General features: G+C 36.2%; 1 protein-coding gene across 1 annotated transcript in view; it reads right to left on the bottom strand.

Moving 5' to 3' along the window:
• The window catches only part of TMEM131 (transmembrane protein 131), a 94,680-nt gene that overhangs the window by 10,292 nt on the left and 58,334 nt on the right, over nucleotides 1–26,054 (bottom strand). The window contains exons 13-33 of the mRNA XM_035334522.1: nucleotides 24,074–24,182; nucleotides 23,557–23,710; nucleotides 23,284–23,454; nucleotides 22,814–22,924; nucleotides 22,593–22,727; nucleotides 22,038–22,142; nucleotides 20,785–20,871; nucleotides 15,728–15,880; nucleotides 15,508–15,583; nucleotides 15,290–15,407; nucleotides 14,788–14,926; nucleotides 14,538–14,647; nucleotides 14,121–14,187; nucleotides 13,038–13,189; nucleotides 12,240–12,382; nucleotides 11,167–11,353; nucleotides 9,865–10,050; nucleotides 6,773–6,931; nucleotides 5,647–6,242; nucleotides 1,680–1,855; nucleotides 352–479 (exon numbers count right to left, since the gene is read on the bottom strand). Of these exons, the coding sequence (XP_035190413.1) occupies nucleotides 352–479; nucleotides 1,680–1,855; nucleotides 5,647–6,242; nucleotides 6,773–6,931; nucleotides 9,865–10,050; nucleotides 11,167–11,353; nucleotides 12,240–12,382; nucleotides 13,038–13,189; nucleotides 14,121–14,187; nucleotides 14,538–14,647; nucleotides 14,788–14,926; nucleotides 15,290–15,407; nucleotides 15,508–15,583; nucleotides 15,728–15,880; nucleotides 20,785–20,871; nucleotides 22,038–22,142; nucleotides 22,593–22,727; nucleotides 22,814–22,924; nucleotides 23,284–23,454; nucleotides 23,557–23,710; nucleotides 24,074–24,182 (3,262 nt within the window). The remainder of the gene's footprint in view (nucleotides 1–351; nucleotides 480–1,679; nucleotides 1,856–5,646; nucleotides 6,243–6,772; nucleotides 6,932–9,864; nucleotides 10,051–11,166; nucleotides 11,354–12,239; nucleotides 12,383–13,037; nucleotides 13,190–14,120; nucleotides 14,188–14,537; nucleotides 14,648–14,787; nucleotides 14,927–15,289; nucleotides 15,408–15,507; nucleotides 15,584–15,727; nucleotides 15,881–20,784; nucleotides 20,872–22,037; nucleotides 22,143–22,592; nucleotides 22,728–22,813; nucleotides 22,925–23,283; nucleotides 23,455–23,556; nucleotides 23,711–24,073; nucleotides 24,183–26,054) is intronic.

Below are 26,054 nucleotides of genomic sequence, written 5' to 3'. Positions count from 1 at the left end.
CCAAGAGCAACTGAAGGTACTCATGCTAACACTAGCTTACAGTGCTGCTACTAGAAGCTCCTGTAGAAATGCTTACCTTGTATTGTGTCTGAGATACCTTTTTTTTTATATACAAAAACTTAATATTGCTGAACCTGATTTTCTTCTCTGGATTTAGTTCTCATATTAACGCACCATACTCCCACCAAATAATTCATTATTTACAAGCTTCAGATATTTCCTGATAACAGGAATGAATAGGAAGCTGCCTGAAGCTATCTGCTGCTGTCATTAGCCAGACAGCCACAACAGTTGAACACAGATTTTTATCCAAGCATGATGCCTTCCTACTAATAAACCTGTTATGCTTACCTGGTTTTCACATCTACAGGGATTTCTTTCTTGATACTTGTTAGCAGTTTTTTACTTTTCTGTTTTACTTGCACTGTTTCATTTTCAGTTTTTTCTGGTGTAACTTTTCCCTTTTGTTTTTCAGGTTCCTATAGAAGACATTATAATAGCATATCAACAACGAGAAGTAAATGAGAAGTCCCACTTGCATTGCAACATACACAGTGCAAGTAGGACTGAGGAAAGAATGCTAGTTGAAAGTAAGAGCAATTTTGAAGCACAGAAGTTATCTTTTTACTACTTAGTGAGTATACTTATAAAGCACGCTATCCAACTTTTCCTAGATGTTTTAATTCCTGCTTCTTCAAATAACAAATTAACATGCTCCAAGGAGATCAGAGACATGGCCTCAAAAAGATTAGCTCTGCACTGAGACCTACATGGCATCCACTGTACGCAGTCCAGGCCATTTAAAACAAACTGAATTAATCAGCAAAGCAATGAATAACTGCACCTTCACCATATGATTATTTATTTCTAACTGCACTTCTAAAATTTTTTGAATGTGTGTATACAGTCAAATAGCCATCCTGAAAATCAAAAGTGATAAAACTAAACCATAACTTTTAAAATTAAGTGGATAGGCTATTTTTTTTTTTCCAGCTAGAATGCCCATCTTTTCTAAAGTTCAAATTTAAGACATGCCAACACTTAGGCTTTGTTTTCTTCTCTCACCAACTACCTTTGCATTGCTTGGTTCCATAGTACATACTTTAGAAAAAAACATTCATGACAAACTGACCACTACACAAGTGGTTAGTTAGAGCTTTTGTTTATTACCAAGAAGCATGTAAGCTCAGTGAATAAACTAATAGTAGAGGTATGGTTGCAGTGGCAGACGTAATTAATACCTGTTGACAAGTTACCACCAAACTGACCCTTTGTAACCAATTAAATGCATTGTTTTAGTGTACACTAACTATGGAGTGAAGTTAGCGTCCCTACCTTGTGTTTTATTCTGCAAACAGAATAGGCTAGGAGCATGCACAGAGACGTCTACCACAATTCTGCTGACAACTGGTAGCTTGTTCAAACCATAGTCACTCAGGCACTTTGTCCTGAGACTACATGATTCAAGCATGTTCACGCTCCTCTTTTGTAGAGGAAGAAACTGAGAAGTGAAAGCAAGAATTGTGAAAGAGGGTTTTTAACGTTCTTTCTTTGCTAGGTATTACAGTATATGAAGGCTGGGGGAAAAAGAGACCCTATTCCCAAGTGCCATGCTGCTCTCTAACAGGTGATGTATCCACCAGCTACACAGGAGCCTCCTTTTACGAGCAGTGCTGTACCTCTTTGAGAAGTGGTTCTGTATCTGGGTTGGAGGTTTCTGTTGTGGTTGAAGAACTGTCATCATCTGCCAAGGAATCCTTCAGTTCATCTTCTTGTTGCTTTCCTTTCCCTCTTCTGTCCTTTTCTTCCCGTTTCTTCTGTGGCTTAGTCTTCCGCTGAAGTGTTTTCCCTTTCCCTAGGGAGATAAGGACACTTCAGATTCTCAGCAGCAGTACTCTACGGTAGACTAGTTCACTTCATTTTGGTGGCTAATACACATGATTAAACATCTGAAGTTAATCTTCTGTTATGATACAGAAACATTTACAACCACTTCACACCAAATGCGAGCAATACCATCAAACCTGAAGAACTCTTATCTCCACAGTTACGTTTATGCTCCTGAGCCCTACCTCCATTGCCTCTCTGTAGACATGGGGCACCTGGCTACATGAAGTGCTCCTCTGCTACATTCCTGGGATTCAGTTTGACTGTTTCACCACATAAGAGTAGATTTAAACAAGAACGTCAGAAGTTGGTACAAGCTTTACCATCCCAACAAATGAAGAACAGAAGTGCTGAACATGCTTGTCAGTTAAAACAAAACCTTACAGTAAGACTAGAGTGGATAAGAAAGATCACTCACTAGCAGTGTTTGCTTGGCAAAAATGTCAAAAAAAAAAAAAAAGGAAAATTGAAAATCTCACACCCAAGTGAACTTTCTCTCCTTGACATGTTTTATTCTTTCAGAGTGTACTGTTTTAAGAGCTATAACTAAGCTGGCTGTAAAATAGATTGGCCTTGACACATTTAAGTGTTACTGCATCTCAAAGTAGGGAAAATAATGCATTAAGTGTTCTTGAAGCAATCCACATATAAATAAATAGCGCTACATGAACAATCAATTATGTTTTTCCTGCATTTTCTACAGGCTAACTGAAACCTAGCCTAGTAGAAGTTCAAAATGTGGAGGTTTAAGAACCTTCCTCAAAGTGTGGAGGTTTAAGAACCTTCCAAATCAAGCCAGCGGTCCTGGCTTGCAAAATAGCCTTCTATATATAAAGCAAGCTCCTGGGGAGTAAAGAAAGTTATCGAGAAAAACATCAGTACAGAGAAACTGTGTGTGCTTGTAGAGTCATCATCTTACTAGCGCCTCTCATTACTCTCATACAGGATGAGAGCATTCACAGTACTCTTATCATATCTTTCATTAGACATAATATATGCCCTTACCAATAAGATCTTTTAGATATTAAACTTCAGACTAAGCGTTTTCATTTATAAGCCATGCGGTGCTTGCCATGCTGCTTGCAGGACAGACTTAGTAGTTCGCTCAAAGATTCACTTAACCTGTGCCAAATAACTGGGTTCAACCCCTACTGGGATTTGTACCAGTTCACATCAGAATTCAGTTTAGCAGAAGAACAAAGGTAGCTGTCATATTTAAATTGACAATATGTCCCTCAGGGACAGTTTGTACCAAAACAAATTTGCCTTCGGTATTTTAGTAAATACCAGGTACATATCAAAGGGCAGTGTCTTCACATTTTCTTTTTCAGACTTAAAGTTCTCAGTATCAGTAACAACAAAAACATTGTTGACATATTTTTTTTTAACGTGAATGCAAATAGAAGTGTAAACACAAATAGGTCTGTACATAAATTTTATGGAGGTCAGCTTCAAACTTATTTGGAGTATTCTATACTTGCCTTAGAAGGCCTCATGCTAAGATTTGCATCACTCTACTAGGACCCACATATTAGGAACATGAAACAAGACTGAAATCCTGCACAAGATATTCTGACATCAAATTTTAGTTCAGAAGCTGCTGCTTCTGCAAATGTCTGCAACTGGTTCTAGCTATTTATCTCAAGAAAAAGATCGGTATGTGTATGTAGATTCAGATAGATATGGAACTTCCCCTACCGTTTTACATTTTTGAAGAGGGCAAATGGAAACAGGCAAATTTTATTTGATGTGCTGAGCTTCTCAAAGTTGAGTTATGGTTTATAGATAATGCTGGGGTTTCATATAAAGCGTACCCAACGAGAAGTCCACATGAATAAATCTTATTTATTGATCTGAGGTGACAAAGAAGTCAAAAAAACTACGTGAATTGCAAAAAACTCATTATATATTTTGCAATATGTAACGTGTTTAAATATTCAGTGTACCACCATGCTAAAACACAAATGATGAAAAGGCTCCATAATAGGAAGAAAGAAGTGAATTTACCTGAATGCATTTGTAATCAGGAGAAAGTTGGAAAAAAATAAAAATGAAAGGCCAAAAAGTGACTCCCGTGTACATGATAAAGAAACACGTATTGTATCATCTTTTAGAAAGCTTTCCAAACTGACAGACAAATCAATGGAAGCATCAATCTCAGGAAAACATATTTAAATATGGTTGAAAAATGTAATCAAAGGTCCATCAAACACTTCGGAGCAACTATTTGGTAAGACAAGTTTCCAATACGTAGACTGCTAGAAATTGCTGTAGGTGCAAAAATGTTAATGTAGATATATAAACCATGTTATTTGGATCAGGAATGTTTCTGAAACAAAACTCAGTTGTCCCCACATACTGTGTAGCAGCTCTGTTGTACAGCAGTCTTGGAGTGCAAAAATCAGTCTTAGACTGAACTACAAATGGAAGATGCACTCCTCAAACACTCCCAGCCCTCTCTGGCATTCAAGTACTGGACCAATCCACTGTAAATCCCCTCAGACACGCCCCATGAAGACGTTGCATCCTCTCTACCAGCCATTTTGCTTTACGGAGCCCCAATACCACACTACTTGCTAACGTAGACGCTACCTATGAAACCTTCCTATAGTCATGTAATTAGTTGGAGTACCATTTAGCCTTTATGAACTGGATTCCTGGCAAGCTGCTTGTAGCTCTCTTAAGTGAGCTTTTTTTTTCTTCAATTCCTCCAACCACAACACTCAGCTAAATTTAAAAACAAAGCAAAACACAAAGTAGCAGCATGCTTCAGTAGGACCCCAAAACCTCATCACTTCAGAGTATCCCATTTGAAAGTCCAAATGCAACATCGCACCCTGCTCATTACTAAAAACAGTGAAGCTTTCTTCTGTTGTTGTGCATGATCATACTTCAGGATGTACCTTCCTACCTTTCTTTTTCTTAATCTCTAATAAATAAAATAGTACCAGTACTGTTTCTGCATAACATTGCTAGGAAAAAGTGAAAAAATATTTAGAAAGAAACACATTAAGATTAAATTTGTAACAACAAAGCTCTGGGGCAACTAAAATGGCTAATACAAAAAGCACAGTGAGAAGTTATACTCTAACAAAGTGTTTATAGAAACACAATTTTAAGATATGAACATATTTGATTTATGAAATCCAATAAATTACTTAAAGCATTAGAAAACTGAAAAGATCCATAAAGAATTAAAACTCAACTCCATCCTCAAAGATAATGGCAACACATTAATTCGCTGACCACATGACACCAAGGATTTTCCAAAATAACTGCAAGCCTGGGCATGAAGAATTCCATTCCTGAACAATATCACAGGCGTTTATAGTTCTCTCTCTCCCTTTCTCCCCTTCTCCCCCTTTCAGTTTTCCCCAACTATTTGGACAATTTCCTTTTCCTCAATCCCCAGCTCCAAGTACAAAATTTGGAGGTGGGAGGGATTGATGCTAACCCACAGGGGAAGGGGTTGCAACCAAAATCATTTTTTTCTTCAGAGGGTCAGATGTCTAAATATTCACATTTGCTTTCATCAAACTGTTCCAAAAATTTTGCAGGAAGACCTAGCACTGCATGGAGAACTTCACTGCTGGCTGTAAAATAGAAAGAGGAAGTGTTTCAAGGCACGGATGCATACAGAAGAGTAGGGAAGAGCTATTACCTTCCACACTATGAAAACATGACCTTTACAGTTGATTAAATCTTGTTCTGTGGCTTACATAATGAATCATCCTGTTAAAAAATGTAGAATTGTATTACCTTTGTTTTTTGCTAGCGGAGATGGGGGCTGCTCTGTAAACACATCTGGGGACGGGGTTTCTGGGTGGTCAAAGTCTTTTTCCATGGTTTCTATGAGCCCAGTGAGATCTGAGTCCTCTGAGCTGTGCCTTCTGCTGTTGGTACATTCGACATGAGGTGTGTTGAGAAGCGGTAGCTGTGGCAAAGCACTTTCAGTCTGTTGCTCTTGCTGCTGGGGCCCGGATGCTGGGGCTTGCTGGAGGGTCTGCTCTGCCAAAGCTGGTGCCTGCTGCTGTGTTGGCTGCTGGTTTTGCCTCGTGCCCTTGGCTCTTTTGCCTGCAGCATGAGTCTGAGCTGTGGCACCTGAATCTAAGGTAAAGGGGCCCGTTCTGTTCACTGTTTGCATGGAAGCTGCTTGTGCTGAAGTCCTATTAGGTATGCTTGAACTGTTTTTGGATTTGATGTTTTCAACATCAGGTGCACTTCTATTGCTGTGAAGGTGTGCTGTTGCATTGCATTGTTTATGATTTCCTGCACTGGATCGTGAAGATGAACTGCCTGCTCCATAGATCCCTCTGGACGAGCCGTGATTGGAATCCGATCCAAGTGCATTCAAGCTGAAAGAACAACAAGTGTTTAAACGTACTCCACAATGTTTCCATTCTTCCACATGAAAAAAGAATCACTATGTCCAAAAGAAACCTTTAACTACACTGTTCTTGGCAAATAATCAACAAAAATGTTGAAAACTTGTTTGACAAGTCAGTAGCTTTTACCATTTCCTGTTCACTTGCTCACTGTACATATGAACAGAGTAAGATGGCATTCAAAATTAATGTTGGAGGAAAAGATTGCCTTTAAAAAAATGTAGACCCCCAAAGGTAGGAAATTCTGGCCTGCTATTTTTCTGCAGTTTATACCTCGCATTTTTCCAGGGCAGAACCAGAAAATTTTACAGGGTTTGTTTTTAGAAAGAAATTAATAATCCTCTCAGCCACAAAGTCCCTTTTTTATAACTCATCTTCCACCCATGGGAGACTAATAATTCATTCATCTGTTCTAAAGAGTATATTACTTTTTAACTGGCCTTACAACTAAATAGGAAAAAATAAAAAGCAAAAAAAGAAAGAAAAAAACATGTACTTACTTTCCATCAGATGAAATTCCAACTATTCTCCTGAGATCAAGTGGCCTTCCCATATCAAAGGGTGGGCTTGAGGCCTCAAAAGACAACCGTCTCCTAAATGGCTCCCAAATTCCTTGAGCTTCTAGATAGGCTGTTCCAATTACCAAGAGAAAGAGCACGCTGCAGAGTAGAGAGGCAGTCATTTAAGTATTTCTATGTTTTTCTATGCTTTGAGTATTTTAAGGTTAATTACACAAGTTTGTATCTTCTATAAAAAAGCTGAAAACTGCATCCAAACCATATTTCTGTCTAACAGAAACATAAATTAGTCTAGCATAATATGCACATCAATAATGCTGAGAATGTCAATAATACTGAGAATAAAGGTTAAAGATGCAAATCTGATAAGAAGTCCCCAATTATATTAATCCAAATGGAAAAAATAAGATACAATCAAAATATTAAAACGGCATCCAAGTGGACAGCAGCTCTGTTGGTGTAATTCCGTTTCAAAAGCGGAGATCCTCCATAGATAACTGTGTTGCTGTTCAGAGAACTAAAATTTAGCGTTATTATGTCAAGTTTTACAACTAATTGCATCTGCTGCAGTAGTGTTTAGGAGTTCTCCACTTACATAACACACTGCAGTGAGCTGTATTCCTGATGAAGCCATAAAATCACTGCAGACATTCAGCACAGTGCTATGGAGTACATCTTCTAAAAGGTGGGAATTTTGGGGTGATGGTGGGGGTATGAGACACACTTCTGATTGCTAAAGATTGCCTTGCCTATTACCGTAGAAGGTTTATGCAAAAATAACTTCAAATTAGCAACTTCAGTTTCTGTTCTCATCTCAGTTCTGACTGCTGGTTTTTGTAAGTCAAATGTATAAAAGAACAACAATTCACAGAAAAGGATGAGGTATCTCACTTAACTTTAGCTGTCTAGGAGAAATTTAGTCTAGATATCATCTGAAGTTTTAACTATCAACAAAAACGCAAGCAACTCTGGAGACAAACTCAGCTGGTTATAAGCTGGTTATCAATGCTTTTTTCCACCCCAGGAATTAAAAAAGGATTGCAGACGTATAACCTGACAGCAGATGGTAGGCAACGTAAGTTTCATCCAAAGTGTCAACAAGCTACAGAAAAGGTAAGGAAATAAGGGAAGTTTTCAGACAAGCTTACACAAACTCCTACGCAAGACAGCGACGCCTGCCTTGGGTGCTATGCCATCAAATATACAATTAGTTTTGGAATATAAAGAATAAGGTATGACCTTGTTCACTTTTAAAGTATAATCTATGGTACTATCTCAAAATTTCACAAGATTGATACCAACAAGAGTATTACATCTCTATAGCGCCATACAAACTTGAGATGGAGCACAGGGGTTTGGTGCGCTGGGTGAACACTGTTCCCAGTCAAGCCCACACCACTCCTCTCGGTGTATCAGTGCTGGGCCGTTGTAAGAGCTCTTTATTTGTTGTTTTGATAAATTGAGTACCAGCTTTGAAATTAGAAAAGAAAAAAACCCACAGAACAAGTCTTGCTTTGTGGTCTTTTTAACTGCACTTCCTTGTCTTGCTGTGGTGGTAGCAATGCTGGTCCATTTTTTTGTTTGCTTCTTTGATAACAGTAATACAAAAAGATATCTAGCCTAGAGTATTTATGTCATTTAAACTACAAAATAAATTCGCATGAGGAACACCACACAGTGAGAATAACACCTCTTTCCCCTCACAGTTTTAGCCTGGGGCATCCATATGCATCCTTGGTAAGTTCATAAATAGGACTGGGTCCTTTGCACGCGGCCTATCAAGTTGAACTTCAAAGCTCGGAGCCATAAGTATGGTACCAATACATGCCAAGCAGTGATTTAGGGAAGGCACCTCAGACAATATTTTATTAAAAGAGGAAGATGAACTAGACAAAGTCAAGCTGTTTGTAGAAATTAGGGATAACTGTGATAATAAGAACTATGTTAGTGGCAACAAGCAATCATCTATATTATGACTTCCTTAAAGTTAGAAGCTGTCTGTGCACCTGATCCTTGGAATATTATGAAATGGTCACATTAGGACTCCTCTAATTTGCTGCTAAGCTTTGTACTTGCAGGAAAAAATAGTGAGCAAAGGATTAGTATTCTGTATCATTTTGTAAAGTCTAATTAACAAATACAGTACACATAAAATTACAAACTACACTTAGGAGTTGGCAAACATTGTTCACTCCGTCAATAAACTAAGCAGATACATAGAAGAAAAATGAGATAAAAATACTGCATTACTTATAAAAGTGCTGAAGAATCAAAAAAGAAAAAGAAGCAAGCTTTAACTTTATCTTCTCTATTTCTTTAATCAATCCCTAGGCAAGGGAAGAGTTTCACTAAATATTTATATAATGCTGGACAGCAAAATAGAAAAAACAGTATCTTAAACTGAAAGAATCACAGAATATTACACCCGTGATTTGCTACAATGGCTTTGGATAATGCTTCAGATTTTCAGCACACAGGAAAATCACTTCATCACAGCAGAAATTCACTAAAACACAAGTTTAACACTAACTAAACAGTAAAACATTTGTTGCCATTGATTAACTTTCCATGCTACGGTTCTCTCTGGATAAAGGCAGTGGAAGACAGTGTCTCATATCCAGTAGACAAGTAGGAAAGCATTGTTTGTAACTTCAGATTATTTATAGCTTCAGATAAAAAAAAAAAGACAGGTAGAGGTTAGACCAGGAAACATAATAGAACTTTCAGCTCAAGTTTCAACCAGTCATACCTAACATATGTCACTGAGGGGGGAAAAAAAGTGCACCAATACAATGCCCTTCAGGTTCTCAGAAATTCCATTATTAGTATCACCAGTTGGCTGTCACATACAAGTGGCAGCAAAGTTAAATTCAACCAAGGCATCTGCTAAGCTCACTGCAGTCACTGCCTCATATCTTTCTAAAGCACAGTACTCAAGAAGGATGCTTCAACCTGTACACAAATACAGTTAGCAGTGCTCTAATACCTGATTTGATTCAAGTTTGGCTGAATCTGTATGCAAATGGTGGTACCTCGTGCACATATACTGATAAGAACAAACATATACACACTACCTCATTATTCCTGAGGTAAGGATGTACAGTGCCAATTCCCAGTTGGGCCTGGGTAGCGCTTCTGCACACGTTGCTAACATATGATATGGAAGGGATGCATTCAAGATAAATACGAATTCAGAGCCTCCTGCAGTGATGAATTTTAATTCACGAATTACTCTGGAAGCAGTGAAATCGGGTGTAAACCTGAAAACAAAGTAAATAATGTTAGAACTTGTAATTTGACCAGCACAAAAATTTGAGATAATATTCAGCCATTTAACAACCCCCACCCCTGCAATTACTGTCATGACTGGGATTCCATTCAAACATTTACAACAAATAACCCTAGCAGCACAAGTAATAATCATCCACACAATTAGCTTACAAATACTTATGAATACCTTTCAAATACCTCAAGATGCGTTCAAAGTTCATAAACACCTATGCTTAACACATTTGATACTAGATTACCCTGATATACCATAGGAAAATATAACAACTGAAATCAAGTTTTGACCAAATATGCTAAAAAAAGCTATGAATGTGGTAAAAGAAAAAAACAAAAACACAACAATGGCTGTAACTATGCAATGGAACCGATCGTTATGTGAGCTATAAAGTTTTTAAACACTTCACTTTTAAATAAAAATTGCATACCTTTTTGAAAACATTGCTAGGTTCCTGTCTCCAACTAAGATTGTTACAGAAATACTAGCGAAGTTTCACTGCCTGCAGTATCTTGTACATTCTCTTGCATAACAGTACCATCTTCTGAACTATGTAGATACTGTATTCTGAACAGCTAGCTTTAAATCCAAGCAGTGTTGAAGAATAACTTTTGATGCAGAGATTTTTTTTACAATAGTAACTGGCAGAACTAAATAATCGTTCTCATTAAGGTACAGGACATAATATTTAAGACTGAAATGCTGTGCATTATGCTTACCCTTACACTAAAGTCACTTTTGTATCTACTGCAATGCACCAAAAACATACATAAATCACAGCTCATGTGCATTCACAACCCAAACGAAGGAAGTGTATAAAAAAGCTGTATATAGCCCTTTTCCAATGCAGGATAATATAAAAAATAATTTTAGAGGCAGTCATGAAAACTTAAGTTCTTTAAAAATCAAATAATTGTTTGCAAGAAGAGAGAGAGGTTTCATGTTTTATGTTTTTATAAAAAAAACAAAAATAATCAATGCTTAAGTAACAAAACTTAGAATTTAACTGACACTCACTTCCTCTAGAACAGAAATAGGTACACAGAATTTCTCAGGTATCACTATTTAGATGCAAGAAGAAAAAAATACTTACAATATGACAATGTCTTTAGAGGCATTGGCACTTAGTGCAAACTCTTGACAGTTAACTACTTTAAATCCGTATCCTTCACATGTATAGCCACTGATTTCCATGGTTTTCACATTAATCTGCAGCTGCCCTGTATTTTCCACTTTAAAAGTTCTTCTCAATGTGAAATTTGGTTCCTTGTATTTCATTTCTGGAGACAAACAGAAAAATAGTTAATATTGTGCTAAATGGATATCCTTGACTATGCTCATCTTCTACAACAGGGCCTATGGAAACCTTTACATAAATGACAGAACAGATTTCTGTTACCAGACTCTTGTGCATTCCAACTCATCAGGGAAGAAAACAAAAACGCCCAAGTGTGGTAGTGCTACCTCCTCACAAAAAGAAAAAAAAGTAGTAGTATTCAGTAAAAAGTCTCAGCACTTGGAGTATTAAAAGTTACTTTTTGTGCCTTAAAAGTAAAATCAATTGCTGAGCTACAACAGCGAAAAAAATCCCTAACTTACAACATGAAAGAGGTAATGACTAAGCTTTACTTGATTTTTTTTTTTTAACTCATCCCCCAAAAAAGCAGTAAAATTTCAGTCAGTAATTAACAGATAAAAATCTTATAAATACATCCGGATATCTGTAAAGTAATAAAGCAGATTTTAATACCAGATAAAAACTAAATTGCTTTTACCAGTTCCTTCAGAAATATAGGTACTCTTGGTCCTCTGCTCAGGAGCAAGCCTGGGGCATGGGGCAGAAAACCTCTGACCCCATTAAAGAATTTGCCTGGGATTTAATTTTCATCAAGGAATCAAGGAACATCATATCCTTCCCTTTTCCCTGTTGGCCATGTGCATGCAGATTCCAAACATTTTTGGTTTTCCTAATTTTCACATTAAAATGAAAAGAACAAACGTACCATTTTCTGTCTAAATTAAGAAGCAATTTTAATGTATTTAAAGGTTAAAAAATTCTGGCACCCTAGAACAGGGAAAAAACATCTCCACACATACGTATTTTAAGTTGCACATGTAAAATGCCATTTATTTTCTGTTCAGCACAGTAGTTCATGAAGTACTCACTTTCTGAACAGTCTTTTAATAGTGCTTCTGTGATTTTAAAGCGTAAAGAACTTCCAGGACCAGGAGGTTTGCCTCCAACCTTCAAGCTCTCAGTCGTTCCCTGTCCTTGTACCATTATGGCATCTATTACAGTCAAATTATTTCTGTGTGTAAAAAAGAAAGGGGGGTGGTGGAAACACAAAAGGATTATGCAGTCTATTGCTTCTGCAAGCTTCTCTACAGAATACAAAGCTATATCCTAGTCCTGAAAGACAGAAATATAAGCAGTCCCACAGGTAATTCCCCACTGTAGGAGTATGTAGTGCGAATTGCCATATATATAGCATTTGAAAGACTAAAGCCTAAGAAAGTACACCATAGCATACAATTAACAGAACGATGACACACTAGTTATAGTTTGTATTTCATCATCATATTAAAGTATCACATGATACAAAAGGTAAATAATTAAGCAAACAAAGCTCTTAAAGGGAAAAACTGAAATTGCAACTTTACCTTGCAAATGGCACCTATAACTAGATACTCTACTTTCAAAGCAGTACAGCATGCATTTAAGGAATCGAGTCAAACTATAGCTATGGATTAGCTTGCTAATGTATCTGTATTAGCAAGTACATACCGAATACAGCTTAACTACTGCAAAACATCTCAAAATTACATTTATTTTTTTTGTCCAGACACATGATTCTGCAATTACTCTTGTAAAAGTGATAGGTTCTTATTGACAGTAAGTATGATTATATAAGTAAATAAAGACATATCAGAAACTCAAACTCATTTCAGAAATATCTACCATACCTGATAACAATTAATGATGAAACAGTTTTATTAAGAACTGGAGTGAATTTTACTTTGACGGACTTTCTCTCACCAGGTTTTAATAGTAGGCTTAAAACTGAATGACGAGCCAGGCCCTTTGTAAGGCCTACAGTGCTTTGTAATGGCTGGACCTTAAAAGAACGGGGAAAACAAAAGCAACATTTTTTTTTAAAAAAAAGGAATTTTTAACACATTTAACAAACTTTTATTTAGATAGAAAAATATGTTATAGACAAGTGTACTACCAAAGGGAACACACTGATTTTTGTTTTTTAAAAGAAAAAATACTTTTGGCACAAGAAATTCCATATTTATTAGTAAATATCTGTTTGACAAGCAGTAGAACACAGCAAGACAGAATGGAGCTACACTATACACGTGTGGATTCATAAAACTCTAATACTGGGAGTTGAGAAGGTTTTAAATGTATAGTTTTAAATACTAAATTAACTTTAAGCCATTATGTAACATTTTCTACCTTCAAAATGTTCCACTAGTAAAATGTTTTTAAAATATTGTCTTTCCAGAGTAAAGAAAAAAGGGGAAAAACAAACTTAGACCTGTTAAAAAAAAGTATACTTTGCCTAGTTTGCCTTTAGATGCATTGCAAGCATTAAATTGCTAATATAAAGCTATTGCATATGGAGGTGAAGGTGTCTATATATTGGTTAAGTGTTCAGGATGTGGCATACTCTATGCAAAAAATGTGTATTTAAAGTTGTACACAAAAAAATAAAAAATAGTTTTAAATAAAGAACAAAGCAATGGAAAACTCAATACTTTGCTAATTTTAGAACTACCAAACACAACACTGAATAATCCTGTAAGAGTATTAATAAAGCAATAGTTTTCCTACAACTTTTGCAATTCTGTTGTAACACAAGCATATAAAGTTAAAATGTAACTGTTATATTTGAAGAAATACTTTTCCCATTTCCATAAGAATATGCAATAGAAGTACCATGTTTTTCCACACACACCCCTCTAAAATTCAACGTGTGCATGACTGAACTCTTCTTAAAACATTAAAAATGTATCTAAAGAATGTAATGAAATACTTACACAATTTCTGAAGACCTGGAACTCTAGAGTCCTCAGATTGAAATTAGATGGCTTACTCAAATTAAACCTGAAACACATGCAAGTTTTTTTTTTCTTTACCCAGATAATGGAAGATAGCAACATACTTGTACTAAGTACAGACTTTAGTACAAACCAATAGCTTATGGTAGGACTCAAAATGCAGCTGACAGAATCACTTAACTTCCCTTATTACTCCCCTCACCCCGTCAAGTTAAGGAAAAAAAGTAAACACTGTTTTAACTCACCAAGAAATATATTCTACCCTAGACTCAGTTCCCAACTGGACTAATGATACAAATTCTAGAAGTGGACAACACTACAAACAGCGCCCATTTTTTGTAAAATGCTTTTTGCTGTACAGTGAAAATAACCTATGCACTCTAAGACAATACTTACCGTTCTAGCATTTTATCAACAAATGTGGATGGGTTAGAATACAGGGCTACAGGAAGGAACTGAACATACACAGGAACATCAGCTGGATTTTCTAGAAAAATTTCTTCTTCCTAATCGGAAACACAATTTTTGTGAAGCTTACATTTAATTAGAAGCTATTAAAAATTCAAAGGCTATTAAAAAGCTATTAGAACCTTTTAAAAATATTGTAATAAAATTAAAAAATGGTACTACCAACAAAATAACTTACTGATGAACTGTTTGTATTTGTGAGGGGGAAGCTTAATTGGCGTGGTGAACTAAGTATTGAAGGCCAGGCCATTTCTGCTGTAATTTTCAACCGGACATCCTTCTGAAGGTCTGTGTCAACTTCAAATACAGCATTCAATCTGGAAAATAGTTACAAAGCTTACTTTACAGTAGTAAAATGGCAAAAGCCTGGATAAAAACAACCCTGTAAAAAGCAGAGTGCTTAAGAGTACCCTGAAAACAGTATTAGTTTGAGAAATAATATATCACACTTATACACAATCAAATTAAGCTCTGCCCATATTTACTGCTATTAAAAACTGCAGTAGAAACCCCCAAATATGCTCTAAGAGTCCAAGTGAAAAATTCTGAAGATGTTCACTATTTAAATATTGTTGTCAACATCCATCTGTTCTAAATAAATCTGTGTTTTATAGTATCACATGTAATAGAATTATCTAGTGATGTGACATCTGAGGAAGTAACAGGCATAAAACACTTACCTATGGCTTGAGTTCTCTTTTATTTCTGTCCATGCTTTGAATAAGTTCTCATGCAAATCCCAGTCCGAATCCCACACATCATCTTGCATTGATATGCTGTGCTGAACTTTAGATTCCGCTTTAAAAACATAACATTTTAAACCCTTCATGTAAAAATCAATGCTTTAGGAAAAAAACAATTGCTTTTTATTTTCATTAAAAAGGTGTCAGGTACTTACATTTTGATAGAAAAGGCAATCCTACATAACAATGATCCCCACATTGTAAACCAGGATCAAAATAAATATTCGCAATCTGCAAAACAGGTAAAATCAGACCAATTAAGAAGCTGCACAATAAATCTGATGACCAAAGAAAGAAGGAAGAAGATTTGACCACAGGACACTTATGCTAAAAAACAGAATTTGTGAACTTGTAGAAATAAGGCAAAACACAAACCTTTGATTTTTTTCCTGGCTCTAAATCTTCTTTATTACTTCTTAGCCTCTTATAATAAAACCTTACATCTTCAGACAGGGAGCGTATGTGTTGTATTTTCACTTTCTGAGAGAAGGAGTTCATAATGTTCAGGCTCTGGTGAACTACTTTCCCCTAAAGAAAAGAAAGGATGAAAAAGGCTGCATGGCAAGCATCTTCCCTAGCACATATATTTATGTAGACTGGCAAAGACCACAGTAGAGCTGAGATTTTAACTGTGCCTTCTTAAAAATGTCATTTGTAACTTTAAGGTAGGTTTCTGTGAATTGGACTTCTTCCTTCATCTGTTTTCAAACAGAGTTCATCTCTCTTTTAAAAAAGTACAGCTTAAGGGTTTTGGAGAACTAGGACAACAGTTCTGATTAATCAAATCATGCTTTCAGAGTGCCAGAGGAGGAAAATTTTGGTTTTCTGAGCCCCCAGAAGAGAAACAAGCTTCTTGTAACAGATCTAGGACATACTTACTACTAGTTAGGAATTTTCTTAACAGAGCAGACAAATGAAGCTGCAGATTACACATGCTCCAGGTGAGAGGCCATTTTAAAACACCCCTTCCTTTCCCAATGAAATTAGGACACTAGGCACTGAAACTACATTTAAAAGGAAAACAGTGCATGTTTTTTCCCCACCAAACCCTTACATCCTGCATCTTCTTCTGAGGCAAACATTATTTTATCTTTTAGATACAGAATGTAAGGTCTCATAGTATGTCATGACCAGAATCATTGCAATGCTCAAGCTCTATACTCTGTACCCTTTCTAAAGCTCACTTCAGTGTGATCTCACTTGTAAGCCACTGATTCTGTAACCATATTTTTCCTCTTATCTCAAAACCAGCCCTGACAAGTATATGGCAAATAATAAATGAAAGAAGTGAAAGGCCACTCAAGAGTGGTGACTGGTTTTCAGAACTACGTAAAACAAACAAATAGAAGCAAATTTAAATACCTAGGACTACCTTCTAACAAACGGGTTTTAATGTTCCCCTTAACCCAATACTCCAGTTGTGGTTTTGGTGGTTTTTATTTGTTTTGTTGTTGGTGGTTTTTGTTTGTTTGTTTAATAAATTTCTCAAGTGGGAAGATGAAGAGATGAACTTTGCAGGAACAAAATTTAACTGTGGTCGGAGGAAATAATCACATATCAAAACAGTCTCAATAGTAACAACTGAAAAAGAAATGAGACAAGAATAATTCTCTAAATAGTATAGTCCTGTTAAAATGAATGGGAAGTAGAAATGACAATGCCTGAACTCCATCTACAGAATCCTATGAGTAACGAACTTCCACCAACTGGGCAAGATAAAGGTTCATTAAACAACATAGAACAAATGAGAAGTAGTATACTGAGACCCTTACACAGCTTTAAAACGTGAAACAGACAAGGAAAGACTTTACCACTCAGTAAATAAAAAAGATTAAAAGTTAAAAGATACTTAGCATACAGTTTCTCAAAGATAATTTTGGTTCAGGGAAGAGAGTTGAGAGGTGGCTCTGTAAACTAACAGTGCCCTTACAAAGCAGAATTCAGCATAGCAAATGTGTTTAAATCTAGTCACTTATCTTCAGAAGGCCTATATGCACCATTAGTGGATTGCTGATTGAATTTTACAGAATATCAGCAATTGGACTTAGGTGCAGATACAATAAAATTATAAACAGAAACAGCATGGGGAACCGGGCAGCTGCAAGAGAATTGCATCTTAGGTATGAATTTAAAAGTGTTACTAAAATTGTAGTGCCTAGTTATTCCTGGATGTTATAATTGTCAGACTTCTCTACCAAAAGATGGAACTAGAAGAACTAATGCTATTTTAGGCTTATTTTCATAAGTAATAGAAGCATTAGAGAACAACTAGGTGCAAGAGTATCATGAATTCAGTGATCACAAGTTTAGTTTGCATTTTTTTTTTTTTGAATTAATTTCAATTTGCTTTCATTGTTCTCAAATATCAAAAGAACTAAGTGATCAACTAACAGAAGTAGTTGGGGAAGCCAACTGCTCTGAGAAGCTTGAGGCCTGAACACAGAAAAAGAGTCTAGGATTTTGTCAAAGGTGACAATACTCTCAAACAAAATGCAGGAACTCGAAGGCCCCCTGAATGAATCATCTTGTGAAAAATCTAAGATACATCTAGAAGGTAGTCATTCTAGTTAGAAGAATGAAACAGAAGGTTAGAAAATTACTCCTTTATGAGTCCAAATTTAACAGAACAGTTTATCGCAGTATTCAAGAGGGACAAAGATCTTGACAGGAATTAGGATATATAAACTAGAATACAGCGTATAGAAAGTGCTTAGTCTATGGTGAAAGGGAAACGAACCATTAAGTTATTTCTGTTTATCAAAGACTCACGGAGCAGTTGATGAATGAAGTTACAGATAGAAAAGTCAGTGCAATAAATATTGAGATAATGGTGAGGCTGTACAGTAAAATAGGACACAGATAAAAGATAAAAAGTAACAAATAATCCCTACAACCGTGGCCATGACTGTTTGACCTTGAGAGTAACAACAGACTTTAGAACAACTTGTGAAGCAGATTAAAAGGGAGACAGACTGGATAATGGGACAAACGTAGCGACGATTTACTGAAGTCCTGCTGCTTAGTTTGTCTTCCCCTGATGAGCCCTATTGCACTACTTTTTCAAATAATGATCATTTATCTACTGAACATGAGGGAAAGCACTTGATAAAATAGCATTGAAAAAGTACTATTTAAGAGTACACAAGTGGTAAGATCAGCAAAAGGTATTAACGAGCTATTGGAAGAAGAGATCAGGGTGAAATAACTAGTGCTTACTAAAGTTTACTAAATACTGGTCTAGGAATATTTGGTCCCAAAGCAATTAATAAAAAAAAAGAAGATAAAAGTTTATCTTGCAAAGTCAAGAGGTATTTTCAGAATAGGAGGAAGAGCAAGCTGGCATATAGATTGACCTACTGAACTTGAGTAGGAAAAGTAGAATGAATTTAATAATTGCAAATGTAAGACTCTAAATTTAGAACTTTCCTGTTTAAAAAGGCAAAGCAGGTAGAGAGGATGAAGGTGTGTATCTGGTCATTGATCCTACAACAGATTAGGACTATACAGGACAGACAAGGAAACACAAAACCATTTCCACCAATGTGTGTTACCTGAGGTATCCTCACTAGAGATAATTAAGACATGTAAAAGTGTGGTAAAACCTTACTCATACGACAATGTACAATTGCGATCACTTATTAAGAAAAGAGACTGTTGAAGATGAAAGAGTGGAATGATGAGTAGAGAAATGCACAGCCTGTACAGTAGGAGAAAAAAACCCTACCTCGTGGCTTTAAAAAAAACTACCAACAGGAAACCACAGCAGAAGTACTGCTCTATACTAATGTCAAGTGCAAAAAAAGAGGAGGGAACTAATTAAACTCAAGTACAGGGATGACAAGGGATAAATGGTTACAAAATGATAGGGAGTAATTGTGGGCTGAAAATGCAGGAATGTTTGCAGCCGTAAGTACAATCCAAGAGTAGCTTCTTAGTAGGAAGAAGGAAGGCAAGTGCCGTTAATATCAAATAAAAGAAATAGAAACTTAAAATATTGTAAAAATGCTTAAAGAATTAAAAAAGGCCCAGAGGAGATCTATACCCTTATCTGAAGCCAAGAAAAAATGGGAAAAAATTGTCCTGACTAAATACGGTGCTGTGACAGTGGGGTTACACACTGAAGGCAGCCCTGAAACATATGCCTCTAAGCTAAACTAAGCATGAAACAGAATGTGTTCACATAGACAAGTCATGTGAGTGGTATACAAGAGACACCTGTCAAATAGGCACCAAGCCAGACATTGCTTCAAGTATTTGTACAGTGTAGATGTGACCAGTCTGTTCAGGAAGGTGCTGTCTATAAGACGTTGATCTCAAAGTGACCTAAAAAGACAACTCACCACTGACTGCTTACTGGAATAGGTTACAAAATACAATTTAAAGGTACAAACCTCTCAGATTCAGAATATATTCAGACTATAGGAGGGATGGTATTTTGTTATTCTATCATAACATACTCTCAAGTATTTATTTTTTTCCTAAACCTGCACAGTAGTCACAGCAAAAACACCGGAGAACCGTCCATTTTTTGTATTACTGCTTTTTCAAAATATATTTAAAGTAGTTTTATCATTTCAGAAAATTGCCTGAGTAGTATTTCCATCCTGCTGTCTCAAACTCCTTTTACTACTTTTTTTTGGTTTTCAATCTCTCCCTATGATTTTCCATCATAGTATGTTCCCTACTCATTATAAAGTCACATGAAGCTCTGACTTCAATGAAATACCAATTGCAAAGTCAATATAACTCAATTCCCCATGCTTCTATGGTGATGCTGAATACCCCATGAGAGAAAGGTATTATCTGATTAATAGCTTGGTGTGCAAGTCTGTAACCCTGAGCAAAGACACTGTCTTCAGCATTCACTCAATAAACACTACTGCAGGAGCAGGGATAAGAACAGCCTCTAGATACCTTTGCATAGAGTTGTAGACCCTCAGAGCTTGCTTTCTTTCCTGTTCCTGTACTCCACCACATACCTTCAAGGATATCTACTTTCAGCATGGAAACAATACAACAATGCTTCCACAGAGATCAAGGATTTCTTACGCTGAAACTTCAGTTCATTAGCTAGCTTTGCTCTTTGGCTTCAGAAATCTGGAAAATGTGTTTATGCAATTTCACCTCTCTTAGCCTTGGTGCTAATACACACAGTAACCACAGTAACTTTAGAATGAAGCCACAAATAATCAGTTTTGGGATCTTAACAGTATTCTATGATCTCGTTTAAGTGCTCAGTAGAGGAGAAATAGGGATAATTCATGCTTGGGACATGAGGGGGAAAAAGTGACAAACAGAATCATATAAATAACAACAAATCTCTCCAGTAATTTGACACGTAACAACTCAAGACAGAGATCTCTCTTGAAAAGATAGATAAATAAAAATAAAAAATACGGTAAGAAAACATTTAATGCTGTGAGCTATCTTACCGGAAAAGAAGGTGGAAGAAAAACATGTTTGGGGGAGCAAGTAAGTGAGCCTACAGCAATCACTGCCTTCACTGGTATAGTTAAAATCTGGGGGAAAAAAAAAGAGCAAGGTAAGTTGAGTAAAAACTATGTTAATTTCAGCTTTCAAATCTCTTTTCCACTTTTAAATTGCATAGAGTAGCAAAATCTGAAATTTTACAATTAATGTAACCTAGTCTACATACGCCTTTAAATCATGGAAACACAGATCAAGATTTCAACAACATCATATTTGAAACAGTCATTTAACACTGTCAGGGAGCACACCTTTGCTCAGTCATACTTAGCATCATTCTACATGGAACACAAAAGCAAAGTTAAAATAAAAGCTCTCCAATGGGGCATTACACAGGTCTCACCCAAGTGGAGCTTACTCTCTTGGAAAGCAGCAGGATGACATGTTTAAAATGAATTACTGTGAGGGAAGAGAAACTTCCCCAAGAACGTTCTAAGTCATGATAAGACCTTGAAATGGAAGTAGTCTTAGAAAAGGTAGAGTGGAAGGCCTAGTAATAATATCCTTACTGTAGATGCTTGAAGCTAGCAATAGAAGTAGAGTAAATTGCAGCAAAAAAAAAAATGAACAAGAAAATAAAAGGCTTCAGGCTCTAAAACTGGAGAGTCACATACATGTGTGGACATATAAAAAAGTTCAAAATCTCAGTTTCTATTATGTATTGGAAGCATCCTCTTCTGCAAAAAAATAACAGGAAAGGCATATGAAATTCAGGATTAACTGGTTGTTCTTCTCTCCCTTACTAACTTCAGTGCAAGATCTGTTTCATCAATTGTCAGCAAACTGCAGTTTCTCGAAAGCAATTTTCGCATGGGGTTTTGACAAAATCCCTTCAAAGTTACAGCTCAATTTCAGTAACTGCCAATGTACTAAAAAGTAAATTTTAAGTGTTAAGTCAGAATTTTCTTGCTTTGATGCACAAGAACCCATACCACAAAGGACTTAAATGGAAATTTCTGAAAGCCAGGTGAAAAGCTTTATATAAAGTCGTTCTTGTTCCTTAAGAGAAGATACAGTAGCATTACTGTAGTTCCCTGCAGGAGTTAACCTGCAGAGTTAACTTGACCTCCAGATGTCCCCTTCAGCCTCAGCTTCTCCCTGATATTACAATCTGTCCATTAATTCCACCCTTCAAAATTCACACTTAAAAACTAAACACTCCATTTGGACAACACCTATGAGTATACAATAAATATACCTCATAATCTGTTGTGATCTGCACCGCTCCATCATGAATTCCTTCAAGTTCTTTTGCTGTTAATTTTACTCTAAACACAGCATAATAACCTGATGTTAGTATCACCTGTAAATGGCAGAAAAGAGAATCATCCATTGTATTTCATTAAAAACAAAAAGAAATTTCACTAAGAAACACATCCAACAATCCCCTATTTCCTTGAACTGAATCAAAATCCAATTGAAACACCTTACAGTGGTAAAAATAAAAATTCAGACAAATATTTCTTGTGCTGATAAATTCCACTCTTTCCTAATGATAGGCATCATTGAGTTTAGGGAGATAACTTTCTGAAATTCCCCTTTCAAATTTTTACCAACCTGAAAGTAACACTTATACTTAGAATATATTAATAATAATTTTAAAAAGTTTACATGCTATATCTTACTGAATAATTCTTATGTAATAATTCTTATTCTCCCTATCCCTTGCTAAAATTAAATTACTAAAAAATTGCACTCTTTTATTCCCCTCCAAAATCTAGCTTTAAGCAATTAGATTCAAAGGATTACTTACTGAAGACTGATCAGATGCAGTAGCATTTTGTAGTTCATGGTGGTTTGCGATTATCGTTGTTCTGTTTCCCTTTTCAGTTGTTAGGAGTTCTATGGCCAAACCATCCCCTATAATATGCCAACTTTTTATAGCCAGCTTAAAAAGAACAAAAACGTACTGTTTTAGTAACAAGACCAATGTAAAATTTTTAAAAGGCAAGCTAAAAATAAACCCATCCTTACCTCTATCGGATTGCTGTTGATGACTGCAAATAAAATGCTGGTAGCTTCTGTTGCACTCAATATGCCAAAATCTATAAACCGTTCCTCAGTTTTTGGAGGCAGTACAAAGTACTAGAAAGATTGATAAAGGTATTTTAGCATATGTTAAATATAATATATGCTCAAACTCTACTAAGCTCATTAACAAATTAATAAGTCAAATGCAGGAAGCAATACTGTGATAACCTCAAAAGTCTATACATTTTCTACGTATAACTAGAGGGAACAATTTTTTTTATTTTTATTTTTTTTTTTTAGCAATAACAGGAGTTGTTTAAGGACAGATCTGGTGAAGTGGGTGACATTTTCTGTATCTGTAACATCCGTTGAACTTAAAGAAAGCCATCCTCCCATAGAAGCAGAATAAAGAAAGTACCATGAAGACTGCCTCTAAGTAGTCTGGAATAGCTAAAAAAAATGAAAATACTTACATCTAAAAATCCTGTGTATGCTCGGACAGGTAGGTGAAATTTAGAAGCATTGGTGATAAGTAAAATATTGTTATCTATATGAACAGATGATGTGGAAGGCATAAAATGAAGTGTAAAAATATATCTGGATTCATTAGGTGGAATTAAGACAGGTTTGCTGAAGTTCTGGACCTACATCAGTGAAAAATGAAGATCAAAGTTAAAATTTAACGAAGTGCAGCATGCTTAAACAATTTCTACTAGGTAAAAATGTTCCACTGAAACAAGACTTACTTTAAACATCGGTTTTGCTTCTTCTGGTAACACAACATCATGTATAAGGACTGCAAAATTGAATGTGTTTGTTAAATAGATTGGTCTTTCCACGGATTCAGAAGCACTGTCACGGATGTGGAAGAGTGTAGCAGCATGATCAAATCCTAAATACCTATTAAAAGAAAACAGTATGAAAAAAATGAAGACTTTCCTCAAATATATACGTATTTTTAAATACATATGGAAAATTTGGAAAAATTTCCAACATCTCATCTACAGTGTTCAGCTACGCTGAAAAACAACTCATGCAGGTCACTTTGAATACAAGCCTTCAAACCAGTTTGCTTGTTACTGAGACTACTTCATCTATTGGTGTAAAAACAGAAAATTTGTACCAGTAATTGTAGTTCTAAATTAGCTCCAGATATAGAAAACACAGGTAACACCTCTTTATATCCCCTCACTCCCCAGAAAGGCTGATTTTACCTTCTATATCAGCATTTAGTTTTTGAACAATGTTTAACTGTAAACTTACCCATCCAATACTTCTGCTTGATATGGAATTTCAAGTTTGGAGTAGCTCTTCTCTTTTGCTTTAACAGTTATTTTCCCAGAAGACTGTGATGCTTTTTTTGCTTTTGATGCTGTGACAGAATATAAGCCATCCTTCAGGTTAGATTAGCATGAGTGAAAAAATAAAAGCTCTGGGCTAGCCCAGAGAAAGTACCACAGAAGAGGAAAACGGATCCTAATGAAATTTTAATAAGCAACTGACATGGAGTTTGTCTTGGAAGTAAGAGATCTGAATTCATCCCCCTCATACCAGTTAGCTGACATAGCTAAGTTATTGTCCTGGTTTCGTCTGGGACAGAGTTGATTTTCTTCCTATTAGTTGGTATGGTGCTGTGTTTTGGATACAGGATGAGAATAATGTTGATAACACCCTGATGTTTCAGTTGTTGCAGAGCAGTGCTTACAGAGAGCCAAGGACTTTTTACTTTCTCGTGCTGCCCTGCCAGTGAGGAGGCTGGGGATGCACCAGGAGCTGGGAGGGGACACAGCCAGGGCAACTGGCCCAGGCTGACCAAAGGAATATCCCATACCACATGCTCAGCCATAAAATCTGGAGGAAATTGGCTGGGGCTCAGCAGCTCAAGGACTGGCTGGGCATTGGTCGGCAAGTAGTTAGCAACTGCATTGACCATCATTTGTTTTGTGTTTGTGTGTGTATATATAATATGTTATTGGCTTTAATCATTACTCTCCCTTCATTTTCTGTCCTAGTAAACTCAACCCACGAGCCTGATGGTTTAAACCACAACAGCTACGTCCTTTATGGAAGCCTTGTTATTCTCATCAAATAAACAAATATGTCCAGAAGATAATTCAGATCCTAGATGAGCCAAATACCCTGCTTACAGTATGGATATATCTCTCTACACTAACAGAATAGAAACTTGTGATGGCTAGGCTCTGTATTTACAACTACCATTCGAGCAGAACTTTGGACCAGGAACACGGAGATAGAAATAGAATCAGAATCCATGCAAGAACCCAGACCCTGCAAGTGCCAAGAACAAAACTGACAGGTCTCTTCCAATATCACAGAACAAGCAACGTTATCCTAATGGCAACAGCACCAAAAAAGTCAACGGATTCAAATACTGGTTAGTAGAAATCTCCAGCCCCTAAAGCCCCTGCATATAGTAGGACAGCTGAAAGAGCAAATATTTATAGCAGGCAGCTTCACTGAAAGTAATTCACCAAGTCAGTCCCTTAAACATAGTAAGCAGTTTGACTGGATTTTTTTCCACCTACCAATCCTTTCAAAATCTACCATGTGTTAGTCAGTATGTCCTCATACAACAATTCCTACCAGCTTCAAAATCTGGACATATACCACCTCATGTTGACATAGCTCAGCCATTTCAGAATTTAGTATTTATAGGCTAAGACATATTTAACTCATCTAATAAACTGCAAGCTATTCAAACTCTGGAGTACTAATCAAAAATGATAAATAAATCCTTTCTATGCATACAAATTCTACTTGAAACGCATCTATACAATTCCTACAGCATCTATACAATTCCATTTTCAAGCAATCCAGGCTGAGAGACTTATAACACCAACTAGTTAATGCAGTAAGATCTGAATAGGTCAACAGCATTCTGACCGTTGATTAAAATCTCTAATGAAAACGGAGGCACCTTTCTACAAAATGTCAGCACAATATTTACAGTCACACTATGTAGGAGAGAAATGAACCAGCACTTCTTTCATAAAGATGTAAATGAAAGTCAGTATCAAGATATATATATATTTGTAGGAAAGGTAACAGTGAAAGGTTTTGCCACCCTCACCTGCCTTCTTCTTTAATATGACTTCAAGATAACAAATAAAGCTAGCATTCACAGTGAGATGCTCAAGCGCATGACAGAACCCTATTTCTGTGGGCATTACAATATTTATGGGGGGAGGGTGGAATAGTATTTTGCATTCTTCTTTAAACTTTG

Source organism: Oxyura jamaicensis, chromosome 1 (genome assembly GCF_011077185.1).
Source record: "Oxyura jamaicensis isolate SHBP4307 breed ruddy duck chromosome 1, BPBGC_Ojam_1.0, whole genome shotgun sequence".
Taxonomy (NCBI): Eukaryota; Metazoa; Chordata; class Aves; order Anseriformes; family Anatidae; genus Oxyura; species Oxyura jamaicensis.
The sequence above is the reverse complement of the archived record's forward strand: the minus strand, read 5'-3'. Positions and strand labels throughout refer to the sequence as shown.